The sequence below is a fragment of the Nicotiana tabacum genome, chromosome 13 (genome assembly GCF_000715075.1).
Source record: "Nicotiana tabacum cultivar K326 chromosome 13, ASM71507v2, whole genome shotgun sequence".
Classification (NCBI taxonomy): Eukaryota; Viridiplantae; Streptophyta; class Magnoliopsida; order Solanales; family Solanaceae; genus Nicotiana; species Nicotiana tabacum.
Window position 1 is genome coordinate 111,383,642 of NC_134092.1, and position 13,994 is coordinate 111,397,635.

The 13,994-nt window shown below is 38.8% G+C and overlaps 2 protein-coding genes across 2 annotated transcripts in view; both read right to left on the bottom strand.

Moving 5' to 3' along the window:
• Window positions 1-1,052: 1,052 nt before the first annotated feature.
• LOC142167896 (prolyl 4-hydroxylase 1-like) overlaps window positions 1,053-13,994 on the bottom strand; it is a 30,077-nt gene continuing 17,135 nt past the window's right edge. Inside the window, exons 7-12 of the mRNA XM_075228323.1 lie at window positions 13,462-13,536; window positions 13,137-13,207; window positions 12,990-13,041; window positions 12,757-12,846; window positions 2,285-2,377; window positions 1,053-1,452 (exon numbers count right to left, since the gene is read on the bottom strand). Of these exons, the coding sequence (XP_075084424.1) occupies window positions 1,345-1,452; window positions 2,285-2,377; window positions 12,757-12,846; window positions 12,990-13,041; window positions 13,137-13,207; window positions 13,462-13,536 (489 nt within the window). The 3' untranslated portion in view covers window positions 1,053-1,344. The remainder of the gene's footprint in view (window positions 1,453-2,284; window positions 2,378-12,756; window positions 12,847-12,989; window positions 13,042-13,136; window positions 13,208-13,461; window positions 13,537-13,994) is intronic.
• Window positions 2,880-3,875, bottom strand: LOC142167897 (uncharacterized). Its single transcript, XM_075228324.1, has 4 exons — window positions 3,736-3,875; window positions 3,499-3,667; window positions 3,217-3,326; window positions 2,880-3,129 (listed from the first exon to the last, which is right to left on the bottom strand). The coding sequence occupies exons 1-4, from the start codon at window positions 3,810-3,812 to the stop codon at window positions 2,880-2,882; spliced, it is 606 nt and encodes a 201-aa protein (XP_075084425.1). The 5' UTR covers window positions 3,813-3,875.

Sequence of the window (13,994 nt, forward strand, 5' to 3'; positions counted from 1 at the left end):
CCAAATACCTAAATAGCCCCTTAAAGTTGGTATTATAATATGCTTTGTAAGTTAGAAGATGAAGTGACTATCTGGTCACTAGCTAAGTTAGAATTTGAGTGATAATAAAATAATATGTTTAGGCCAAATACCTAAATAGCCCCTTAAAGTTGGTATTATAATATGATTTGTAAGTTAGAAGAGTAAGTGTCACTAGCTAAGTTAGAATTTGAGTGATAATATAATAATATATTTCACGCTCGCAAATTTGAGTGAAAAATACTCACTTTGCCATGTCAAATTTGTGATACACACTTCCTCCCGAGATGAAGTATTTATCTGGTCACTAGCTAAGTTAGAATATACAACAAGTATAATCTCACTAGTGAGGTCTGGAAAGGGTAGTGTGTACGCATACCTTACCCATACCCTGAGGTAGAGAGGCTGTTTCCGATAGACTCTCGGTTCTCTCCCTCCAAGAACTCCCCACCTTGTTCTGTCACAACCTCTTTGTTGGAAGTGGAGGGTGCTCACCATTAGAATAACCCACTCTTGTCAGCTAAGTTAGAATATCTAACTTACAAATCATGCCAACTTTAAGGTTTAAGAGGCTATTGCCCTTTATATTAAAGAAGTTTGTCAATTTTGCACATATATCTTTAATGTCATATGTAACCTAGACAAGTGAAAGCACTCAATACTTAAAATTGAGTTACTCTACAAATAGAAGAAAAGAGCACATAGGTTCATTTGCTGTAACAATCATTTTTTATTTTATTTTTATGGACTATAAGCATAAAGTACAGAGTGCGGTGAGCAAACGCGCAAACCATACTCTAATTATCCTTTCGATATTGCAACATTACATTTTCAATTACAACTTCTGTAATTTGCGATTGTGTTAAAGCAGAACAAAACATTCAATTTGAAAAATTAAATTTATGACACTCGACTTAAGGATTAATACCAACTCCCATCTTAACTACGCTTAATATCATCTTAAAACGTTTTTTAGCGTGTTTAGACATGAAAGGAAGGAAGAAGGAACATAAAATAAAAGGAAAATCGAAAAAAATCAAGAACAACAATTTTCCTTTCTTTGTATGGTACAAGGGACATGACAGGAAAATTTTGCAACCTTTTCCTTTCATATGCAGTAAAATTAGGCCAAAGAAGCAATCCCCTTGCTATCTCTCCCCTATTCTGCTAGTCATATATAACTCCAATGAGTAAACTATATATGACTGTATTTCCTAGTTCATTTGTTGCTAATTTTACAAAAAAGATATTTGAAGTCCCCTTTCTTTCTTTTTTTCCTATCAAGATACACTATAGAACAAAAATGTTTTAAGATATATCAGCAATTTAGGATACAAGTCTTTGCCTCATCCATTTAGTAGCTGACCACTTCTCTCCTGAGAGTACTTCACATCCTCCATGTAAACTCTCAGGGTCAGATTGTCCATCAAGCCCCTGAATTTAAAAGAAAACAGATACCATCAATCAATCATGACTAAATGGAACATATGGTTTCAGACGAAAAAAGAACTTCATAAATATAGAAACTAAAGCACTTCATGTCCTGAATTTAGTGACATGCACAAGTGTCTCGATGACACGCCTAATATCCATTTTTGAGATTCCTTCTTTTCTTCCCTTTTTCTGATGAAGGAATTTTCTATTTACGCTGGGCGATCAGCGATCAAGGAAGGCAGGGGGATGGGGAAAGGAGAGAGTGAGAATTGAACCCCCACGATATAAGAAACTTACACCGGTGCTTTTTTTTCCTGGGAACTAGGGAGATGCTATTGGGCTAAGTGATTATGTGGAGTCAACCATTTTACATACAAACATGAAAAATATGTGTTTGTAAGTTTGTAGGACTTAAAAGCACGTATGTTAATAAAATTCTCAGTTAAATTTTTAATAGCTCACGGTTTGGCTATAGACAACCAAAGTAACCTACGGCAGAAGCTTTTATTAGTTCAATACATGTATAAAGATTTAGTAACCCTGTCGCCTTCAATCAAAGATTAGTAACCTGTCTGTATCCGGCAAAAAAATGAAATAATAGTCTCATCCCCTCATGTCAAGATGATGCATAAAGGAACTAGATTCAAGTAAAGAGACTTTTGCTCGAAATACTGAACACGTGACAGATTACGGATGCCAAGTCAAACGACTAACAGGATATGCAGTTATTAAAATCTTAAAAGCAACTAGGCCAACATTTGCCGAGTAATTTATAGATGAAATCTTTGTGAAAAGTTCCAGCAAAAAGGTTATAGTAGGTGAAGACACTAACCATGCTCCAAAAAAGAACAGCATCTCCTTTAGTAGGTTTTACACATAACCCTTCGATCATTTTGCCACCACAGCTACATTCACCGGTGCCAGCCTGAAGACAGCATTGCCAAATTGAAACACAAGCATGAAATTAGAAACGTCGAAAAGAAAAAGTTAAATGTGCAACAGAGATGGAAAAGGAAAAAAATTTGGAAGAATCAACATGCATGGTCCCAGGTGCACCGAAGTTGGAATAAGAAGCATGCATAGTCAGGTATCACAAGCAGTTTTATCTTTAACAAATACAGAGGCGAGAAACTTAAGTTGACCTATTGATAAGCCACGTATCTTCCATACTTATTCAAGGAGGAAGAAGCAAAAAAATGTAGGAGAAGATAACGATTTGCTTCTCAAATTTCTGGAGCTTTCAGACATGGAAAATTAAGCAGTTTCCTACAGTTATTAGAAGTTATCTGTTAGCAGTTTATTATGGTTACTAGAAGTTATTTGTCTTTATCCTAACTTGGTTATGGAGTAGTTATGGTCAGCCTCTATATAAACAATAGATCTAGTAATATGTAGGTGTGTTGTAATTTCTTTTATATGCAGTCAGACTATCTGTGAGATACGAGATGCTTGTGTCTCTCTATTATCAATAATATTAGTGTATTTTCTACCTCTTTTTCCATTATTAAATCTCTGTTCCTATCATTGGTATCAGAGCAGTAAGATCTGCCATGGTGAACACACGGACCAACACTTCCCAAAGCGAACACATCATTCCGATTCTTGATCCAATCGCCCAACAATTGACGACTATAGCAGCGAAACTGGAGGCCATTGATGCTTTGGCCGCTGATGTTGCTGTCTTAAAGGCACAAAACAGTCAGAACCAGCATGGTGAAGGTGATCACAGTGGAGATCACAACAATAAAAAGAAAGCTAAAGCACCAGAAGAGGGCGAGGTTGACAGCACTTGGTGGCATCGAGAAACTTCCCGCCGCTCGCAGACAAAAATGGAATTTCCAAAGTATGAGGGAGGTGATCCTCGAGGCTGGATTCTGAAAGCAGAGAAGTATTTTCAGTACTATCAAACGCCTGAAGACTGTAAAGTTGATGTGGCTTCTATGTACTTGGAAGGAGATGCATTGGATCTTTTCGCTTAGATCAATAGCGAGCGAACCATTTATTATTGGGACGAATTGGTGAAAGTTATGCAAGAAAATTACGGACCTGCTGAGTTTCAAAACCCTGATGAATATCTGTGTAATATCCAACAAACTGGAATAGTGCTCGAGTATCGGCAGGAATTTGCAAAGCGAGCAGCGCGTGTTGCTTGGAGTTTTCCTTAGTGGGCTCAAAGAAGACCTTCGCGTGGACGTTAGGATTCACAAGCCTCGATCTGTATACAAGTCTGGCTTTAGAATATGAAGGCAAACAAGGCACAAATCGATCCAGTAAGGGACTCACTTGGCCTTCAGCACCACGGCCTTCTTCAACTGGCACATCCTCAACAACCACTCGAGAGTTCTTCCATTCTCAATCATCCCGACAACCAGTTACACGTCCTTTTCAACAGCCATCGCTTCCAAATGCTCGTTCGTTGACTCCTGAACAACAAAATCGGCGAGAAAAGGGTCTATGCTACCGTTGTGGAGATAAATTTGCCCCTGGTCATCAATGCAAACCTGGGACTTTTGCTCATTTGGAGTTAATGCAAGAGGAGAACGAGACACGGAGTATGGAAGACAACAACAAAAATGACAACATGTTTCCTACTGATTTGGCAGAAATTTCCTTTCAGGCAATTTTGGGCAAAGGATCGGCTACCACTTTGAAGCTTCAAGGCACTCTTTGTGGGCGTAAAGCGCTGATGTTGGTGGACAGTGGCTCTACACATAATTTTGTTGCAGAAGGAATTGTCACAGAACTTGAGTTGGCAGTTCAATATCTTCCCACCTTTGGTGTTCAGATAGGCAATGGTGAAATTGTCAAATGCAACAGAGTTTTTAAAGGCCTGTCAGTAGAGCTTTCTGATTTGGTTGTAACGCACGACTTTTTCCCTTTTTCCTTTGGCGGCGCAGACATTGTGCTGGGTATACAATGGCTAGCATCCCTGAACACAATACAGGCCAATTGGACGAGATGTTTCTAATTTTCCAACTAAATGGGAAAAAATACAGATTGCAAGGTGTTCCTCAGAAAACAGACACAACAGCAACTTTTCAATCTTTGGTAGCTATAACCAAACATTCAGGTGATATCCCTACTCCACAATTGATGCAACAGCTCCTCAGTGAGTTTAACAATGTGTTTTCAGAACCCACTTCCCTGCCCCCTTTTCGCAATTTCACCCATTCTATCCCTTAACTTCCTAACTCAAAACCTCCCAATCTGCGTCCATATCGTTATCCCTTCTCCCAAAAATCCGAGATTGAAAAACAAATCTCTATTTTGTTGCAATCTGGATTCATTCGTCCTAGTTCCGGCCCGTTTGCGAGTCCTGTCCTATTAGTTAAGAAAAAAAGATGATAGTTGGCGTATGTGTGTTGACTACCGCAGCCTTAACCAAATCATTATCCCAGATAAATACCCTATACCCAACATCGATGAACTACTTGATGAACTCCATGGGTCAATCATATTTTCTAAGATAGATTTACGTTCTGGCTACCACCAAATTCGTGTAAATCCTTCGGACATTCCTAAAACTGCTTTTCGCACTCATTCTGGCCACTATGAGTATATCGTCATGCCTTTTTTTTTTGATGAAGTAATTTGTTTATTGATGGCATCAAGAAGATGCAGTAGTACAAAAGATAATACAGTAAAAAGAACTAAGTCAGCTCTAATACAAGAAATGCTAATTTAAGACCAAGGTGCTGACAAAGTTCAGAAAGCTATCAGGGGTGTCTACAGGGGACAATTTGTGCCAACTAAAAAGAAACATTAAGCACCTAGAGTGAATTGGAGTTGATACACCATCAAAGCATTTCCTATTTCTTTCTGTCCATAATCACCAAAAAATACTAGCAGGGAACATTCTCCAGATTTGTTTGATGGTTTTATCAACTTTCCATGTGTTTCAGTTTCTAAAGGCTTCCTTGGTGCTCTGAGGCATGACCCAGTTGAGTCCAAAAAGTGAGAGAAACATGTTCCACACATCTGCAGCTACTGGACAGTGTAGAAACAAATGGTTGTTGGTTTTTTCATTGTTATGACACATGTAGCATCTATTTGCAATCTGGAAGCTTCTTTTCCTTAGTGAGGCACGCATCTTGTAGTGCAGTCCAACAAAAGCAGGTGACTTTTAAAGGAGCTCTTGTTATCCAAATAAGCTTCCATGGCCAGCTTTCTGCCATTTCATTTTGTGATGTCAAAGATATATATCCAGCCTTGACAGAATAGAGACCTTCCTTGGACTTGCCCCACTTTAGCTTGTCCACTGCATGAACATTGATTCCATTATTCTCTGCCCTTGACAGTAGATTTAGCAGCTCCTCATACTCCCAGTCTTGTATATACCTTCCAAGAAGAATGTTCCAACTGTTGTTTTCCCTGTATTAAGCAATGGATGAGTCAGGATCACAAGAGATGTGATAGAGGTTTGGAAAGTCATCTTTTATAAGACAGTTCCCTTGCCATTTATCTTACCAGAATTTAATGAGCGTCCCACTTCCTGTAGAAAAGTAGGCATTCTGATAGAATTCATCCCCGAGTCTGCTAATGTATTTCCAAGGTCCAACTCCATGTGAGGCTCGGGAGATTTTTGTACACCAATGGCTTTGGGCTCCATGCTTAGCTTTGACTACCTCTTTCCAAAGTGCTTGGTTTTTCCGAGAGTATCTCCACAACCACTTCATTAGTAAACTTTTGTTATGTGTAGCCAAATTTTTAATGCCCGGTCAACATTGTATCTTAGGCATTGTGCATTTAGACCATTTTACAAGGTGGAATTTGTGTTCCTTATTATTCCCTTCCCACAAAAAGTTCCTCCTGATTTTGTCAAGCTGTCTCGGTACCTTGATAGGCATAGGGAATAATGACATAGTATATGTTGGAATGCTGTCTAAAGTGCTGTTAATCAAAGTAAGTCTACCACCCATCGAGAGGTACTGCATCTGCCAGGAGGCTAGCCTTTTCTCAAATTTTTCAATCACACTGCCCAACTGAATATAGCTCTAAACTTAGCACCCAATGGAAGTCCCAGATATGTTGTTGGGAAGGAGCCAGTGTTGCAGCACAAAATTTCTGCCAACTCTGCCACATTTGGAACCTCATTGACAAGGTATATAACACTCTTGAGTAGCGGTGGCAAAATGGTTAAAAGAATACAGTTAACCACCCATATTATCCATTAAAAAATGGGTTGGATAATGAACTTTTTAAAAATGGGTCAAATATGAATAAGAACCATATTATCCATTTAGAAAATGGATAACCAATGGGTAACCAATGGATAACCAATGGGTCTAACTTTTACATTTGTAAAACCTCAAATTGGGGGTTCCTCAAGTTAAGGAGACTAAAAATTCTCCCAAAAGTGATCATATGCAAGAAGTCATGGATAATATAGGTACCATATTATCCGCCGGTTAACCCGTTTTTTATCCGTATTAAATATGGGTCGGGTCGGGTCGGATAATTTATTCATTTTTTCATTACCCGTTTTCGACCCGAATCATATCCAACCCGACCCGCCCATTTGCCACTCCTACTCTTGATCATATTGATATGAAGTCCAAATAAAACTTCAAAGATTAGTAGGGTAATATTAAGGTAAAGCACTTGTCTTGATTCAGCCCCACAAAATATTAAGGTATCATCAGCATACAAAAGGTGCGAGACATTGACTGAGTTTGCTGTCATGTTGCCAACATCAAAATCATTGATCCATTGTGGTTCCTTGGCTTTATCTAACATTCTGCTAAGACCTTCCATGGCTAGAACGAAGAGAAAGGGTGATAATGGATCCTCTTGCCTTAGGCCTTTCTGAGGGGAGAAGAATCCCACTGGACTCCTATTAATCAGCACCGAGTATTTAACTGTTGTGATGCTGAATTTGATTCATCTAATCCACCTGTCTCCAAATCCCATCATCTTTAGCATAGTAATGAGGTATGACCAATTGAGTTGATCAAATGCCTTCTCTATATCTAGTTTGCATAGGATGCCTGGTTCCCCACTTTTCATCCTCCAATCTGTGACTTCATTTGCAATTAGGGGCTGCATCAGTAATCTGTCTATTTTTTATGAAAGCATTCTGATGGTTAGAAACCAGCTTCCCCATGACTCTTTTTAGCCTCTCTGCCAGAACTTTGGCTGCAATCTTGTATACACTGCCAATTAAACTAATTGGTCTAAAATCCTTTAGTTCAATTGCTCCCTTTTTCTTTGGGATTAGAGTTATGAAAGAAGCATTTGTGCACCTTACCATGTAACAGTGTTGATGGAAGTGATCAAGTGCATTCATTACATCATTTTTAATGAATTCCCAGGCCTTCTGGAAGAATGCCATAGTGTAGCCATCAGGACCAGGGGCCTTATCTGGAGCACGTGACTTAATTACTGCTAGGACCTCTTCCTCTTGAAATGCCAGCTCAAGATTTGTTTTCTCCTCTTCTGAAATGCTTGCTAGACCTTCAAATTCAGCACAAGGTCTCCAGCTCTCCTGTTCAGTGTATAGTTTCTCATAAAATTACAGAATTTCCCTTTTGATAGAGTCTTTGTCCTCAATAATCTCTGGTCCTACTTTGAGTTTGTCAATACAGTTGTTCCTCCTATGAGAGTTAGCCATCTTTTGAAAATATTTTGTGTTCCTGTCCCCTTCCTTCAACCACAAACACCTGAATTTTTGCCTCCATGAGATCTCCTCAGCCTTTATCAGTTGCTGATACTCCTGTTGTAGAGCTAACATCTGTGATTTCTCTGTTGTGGAAAGTGTTCTACGTTCAGCAATTTGTTCAAGAGAGAAATGCTCGTCTAAGATTTTGTTCTTTCTGGCCTCTAGCTTGCCAAAGACCTTGTTCCAGTGTGTGATGTCCTTTTTGAGATTTTTTAGCTTCTGAACAAGTGTGAAATCTGGACTACCACTAATTATATAACTCTTCCACCAAGCCTTCACTTTGTCAAGAAACCCCTCAGCCTCAAGCCACATGTTTTCAAACTTGAAGTATGAGGGTGTTGCCTCCCAGTCACCACTCTCGAGCAAAATAGGTCTGTGATCAGAAATAACCTTTGGTAAGGCCATCTGCTTAACAATTTTGAAGCTGTCACTCCATTCTGTTGAAATCATAAATCTGTCTATCCTTGATGCTTGTATGTGATTCTCTCCCCTGGACCAAGTATACTGATCACCTTGTAGTGGCAAGTCAATGATACATAAGTCTTGGATCAATTCTGAGAAGTCTTTCATACCTTTTGTTCTTGACTAATGCTCCATCTACATTCCAAGCTGCTATGAATGATCTTTTCCACCCCTACTTGCGTAAATTCATTCTTGTCTTTTTTGATGATATTCTAATGTATAGTCCTACCATCCAACAACATTATGAGCACCTTCGAACGACCCTTAACCTTCTGTCTAGCAATTCTTACTTTGCCAATCCAAAAAAGTGTCTATTCGGCCAACCTCAAATTGGATTTCTAGGTCACACTGTTTCCCGTGCAGGAGTGGGGGTTGGTCCTGACAAGGTTGCTGCTGTCTTAGATTGGCCATTGCCTAAATCTGTTAAGGAGCTACATAGTTTTTTGGGTTTGATTGGGTATTATCGGCGCTTTGTGCGTAACTATGGCATGCTGGCTCGCCCTTTGACTGACTTGACTAGAAAAGATGCATTTCATTGGGACAATCATGCTACTGCTGCATTCCAACAGTAATTTCAGTTCCTGTTTTGCGTCTTCCAGATTTTACCCACCCTTTTACGGTGGAGTGTGATGCTTCTACCGCGGGAATTGATGCCATTTTGTTGCAGAAGGAACATCCCATCGCATATTTCAGTAAAGGCTTGTCCTTTTCTAATAGAATCAAATCTGCCTATGACAGGGAACTCTTAGCCTTGGTGTTGGCTTTGCAGAAATGGAAACATTATTTATTGGGGCGCCATTTCTTTGTAAAGACTGATCATTATAGTTTGAAATACTTGCTGGATCAACGAATTACCACAGCAGAACAACAACGGCTTTTGCTTAAGCTTCTACCTTTTGATTTCACCATTGTTTATAAGTCTGGGTGTGAAAATATAGGAGCAAATGCTCTTTCTCGCAGGCCACATTCTGCAAGTCTTTTGGCTTTAGCTATTCCTGTTTCAATGAACTTTGGAAATTTGCAAGCCAAGTTGCAGTCAGATCCTTACACAAAAGAGCTTTTTGTTCAAAAGCTTGAAGATCCGACTGTTCTTCCGGATTTTCAGGTGTCTTCTAATCTTCTATATTACAAGTCTCGCCTGGTCATTCCTGACAATGCTTCTCTTAAAGCTAAGATATTGGCTGAGGTTCATGATTCTCATGTTGGAGGACATGGTGGTTTCTTAAAAACTCTTAGACGGGTTTCAGAGAGTTTTTATTGGCCCCATTTGAAGAAGGATGTCAAGCAATATGTCCAGAATTGTTTGATCTGCCAGAAAAATAAGTATCAGACTCTAGCTCCAGCTGGCCTTCTACAAACTCTTCCTGTTCCAGAGCGTGTTTGGGAAGATATTTCACTAGATTTCATTGTTGGTCTTCCAAAATCCGGTGGAATCGATACGGTATTGGTGGTAGTGGATCGCTTCAGAAAATACAGCCATTTCATTGGCTTGTCTCATCCATTTACTGCTAAATCTGTTGCTGGCCTTTTTTGCAAAGAAATTGTCAGGCTTCATGACATCCCACGTTCTATTTTGTCTGATCGTGACGTTATTTTCCTTGATGCTTTCTGGCAGGAACTTTTCCGCCTCAGTAATACTCGTCTTCGCATGGGCACTTCCTATCATCCTCAGTCTGATGGACAAACTGAGGTCGTCAATCGCTGTTTAGAGGCATACCTGTGTTGCTTTGCCCATGACCAGCCTCTCCAATGTAGTAAGTTTCTTGCTTGGCGGAATTTTCCTTTAATACTGGGTATCACACTTCAACTGGTTATTCTCCATTCAAAATTGTGTATGGTCGAGACTCCCCATTACTGCATCCCTATCATCCAGGCGACACCAATATTGCAGACCTTGAAGAACAGATGCTGACTCGAGATGCTATGTTGAAACTTATGAAGGATAACTTTTTGAAGGCCCAATCCAGGATGAAAGCACATGCAGATTCAAAGCGCAGAGATCTCTCTTTTAATGTTGGTGATGCTGTCCTTTTACGTCTTCAACCATATCGTCAAAAGTCCTTAGCCAATCACCCATTTCAGAAGTTGTCGCCTCGTTTCTTTGGCCCTTACAAGGTCATTCGCAAAGTGGGTCCTGTTGCCTACGAACTTGAACTCCCAGCCAGCTCTAAAATCCATCATATCTTCCATGTTTCTCTCTTAAAGCCTGCGCTTGGTTCTGATTTGCCTTCCCAGCCACCGGAACTACCAATAAGTGATGAAGGCGAGCTCATTCTTTCACCTGAACAGGTTCTTGATCATCGCTGGGGACCACCAACAACCAATCCTCAACTTGAATTATTAATTCAATGGGTTGGTCGACCTCTCGAAGAAGCAAGTTGGGAAAACTATGATCTGTTAGCTGCACAATTTCCCGACTTTCGCCTTGAGGACAAGTCGTCTTTCCAGGAGGGGTGTACTGATAAGCCACGTATCTTCCATACTTATTCAAGGAGGCAAAAGCAAATAAATGTAGGAGAAGATAATGATTTGCTTCTCAAATTTCTGGAGCTTTCAGACATGGAAAATTAAGCAGTTTCCTACCGTTATTAGAAGAAGTTATCTGTTAGCAGTTTATTATGGTTACTAGAAGTTATCTGTCTTTAACCTAACTTGGTTATGTAGTAATTATGGTCAGCCTCCATATAAACAATAGATCTAGTAATATGTAGGTGTTGTAATTATCCTTTATATGCAGTCAGACTATCCGTGAGATACGAGATGCTTGTGTCTCTCTATTATCAATAATATTAGTGTATTTTCTATCTCTTTTTCCATTATTAAATCTCTGTTCCTATCACCTATCATCTTCATCGTCTTCAGAGAACACACATAACAAGACAAACTCACTTTTAGGCATTTAACCCCAAAATTATAGTTTAATTTCTGTTATTTCTCTCTGAAATACTGTGCTTAACAAATTTTGTACGCAGTTTTATCTGAAATAAGCCAATTTAGTCCTTTTCGAGATGTACTAAACAAAATCAAACAAAAAGTTAGAATCAAACAGTAAGTTAACTCAATAGAATTTTTACACCTCCACCCCCTTCTTTCCTTCTATGCTGCCTCTATAGACCCTGCAAACTATTCCTACACCCTACAACCTTCTCAGAATTGCAAAACCACCATAATCCACATTAGCTATTAGGAATAGTGGAATACAATAATTTGTAGGGGGTAGCAATAGGATTACAGGGTGCCGGAGAAGGTTAAAGGCTATAAACTTTGGTTTGATTCACATGGACGATTTTTAGAATTATAATTCATTTGCTCGGACAAAAAATGGTTAGATGTTCTGGCGAGATAACACAAGGGCATAATTTTAGTCCAACATATTCTCTAAGAACTACAAAATTGCTTGCATGATACAGAGAGTAATGCTGAAATTGCTAGTAGTTGAACTTTCAATTGTCACATCTTTCAACTATGAAACGAAAGGAAATCAAGTTTCCAAACGTTTGAGAACTTGGACAAAAGATGGAACATCTACTGACTCTCCAACATAAGATCAACAGCAACTATCTTATAAAAAAAATAAAAATAAAAAAAAAAGATAAGCGAATCTATCATTCTTATTCACTGTAGAATATGATGAAGAAAGTTGCATCCATTTAGGGTAATTCTGCTGGAGAGCGATTTCATTATCCCAAACACAAACAGCAAGTTATAACCTATGTTGCTCGTACTCTCCGAAAATGTCGATGGGTGCGTGTCGGATCCTCCAAAAGTAATGCATTTTTGGAGGATCCAACACGGGTTTGGCAGCTGTTTTGAAGAGTCCGCACAACATAGGTTACAACGAGCGTTCAAGCAGCATTCACAAGACATATTATCCTGGTGGAAGCATCATACATGGAACATAAAATACCAAAAAAAAAGACACTAATAGCAGCAGAAAGCTCTTGCAAAAACCCCTCCAGAAACTAAATATTAGAATAACAAACTAATTCCTCCAGAAACTACTAGTTATGCAATTTTTCTCTTTTTGTAAAATATCTTCTGTTAATCATCTAATTGACTGAATATGATTGAAGGCATCCGATAATAGATACATTTCAAACAATCAAGTGGAGTACTCTACCAGAGACAATAAAGTGTCAATCATACAGGAAAGAAGTTTTCTTCAAGGTTTCATGAGTAATTACCATAGGAAAGTATGTCTCTCCCCCCTCAACGCCGTCGCTCAAATACATGAGCATTGTTGCTATTCGTTGACCTCCACGCTTCACATTAAACTGCAAAATAAAGTAAGTGAATCACTCAGTTTGACAACAGTAAATTGATATGTTAAAAGAGATCTGTCCAAATGACAAATAGAAAACAGAAAAATAAGCCAATAGCAGAAATAACAAACTAATAAATTGGACTAAGAACTTACTGAATCAGAGAAATAGTCGTGATGGGCTCTATAGAACTGATTCTTTTCATACCTGTGCTTCTGCAGATGTTAGCCTTGATACTTGAACATATCAGCTTTCCATCTCATTATGAAAAACAGAAAAAAGCAAATTCTCATATTACGTACCTTAACACTTGAATGAGTTCCCCATTTTCAACTGGTATTTGAGAATATACAGAAATTCGTTTTTCAATTGCCTGGAAGTACAGGAATGCAAAGAAAATCACCAATGTAAGACCAACTTTTACTATCAATACCAATCACCACATAATCGGAACGTTATTTTATACACAAAAAAAAATGCAAGTGCAAGACAGGGGAACCCAAGTGGGATAAAAGAACCTTGTTAACTCGGCAAGATATTGCCAAAGATAGTAGCATATCATGTTGAGCTTTGAATAAGAAGAAGAGAGAACAAGAGGAGTTGAAAGGATCCGTGTGCTGTACAGACCTGTATCATGGGATACTTCCTCTCATCAGGGCTCAAAAACATTCCTGAACTTGTTCTGACATCACTCTTAATTCCCTAGCGAACAAAACAAAATTATCAGTCAAATTGGACTTCCATGCACATAACAACAAGGACAAAAAATCACAAATACCTTGCATAGCACTTATAAAAACTACAGCGATATAAGATCAGACCAGTAAGAAAGGAGTTCCTAAAGTTACAAATCAAGCAATAGCACGGAGGACGATTTCATTATCTAGTTGATTGACAAAGGTTTGAGGTGAACTAGTCTTCAGGGGGACATTCTTAAAAATAGAGGTCGTTTAACTTTAGAAAAAGCATGTTTTTTTTTTTTGAGAAGGTAACATTTGTTGTATATATATTAACTGCACCAAAGGTAGTGCAATCATCCATAGTTACAAAAGGTGGAACAGAAGTGTATTAAGCCTTAACCTACTTACAAGGATCCTAAAACATCAACAAAAGACTCTAGATCTTCCATGTATTCTTGCTTACACCAAAAATAGAAAAGG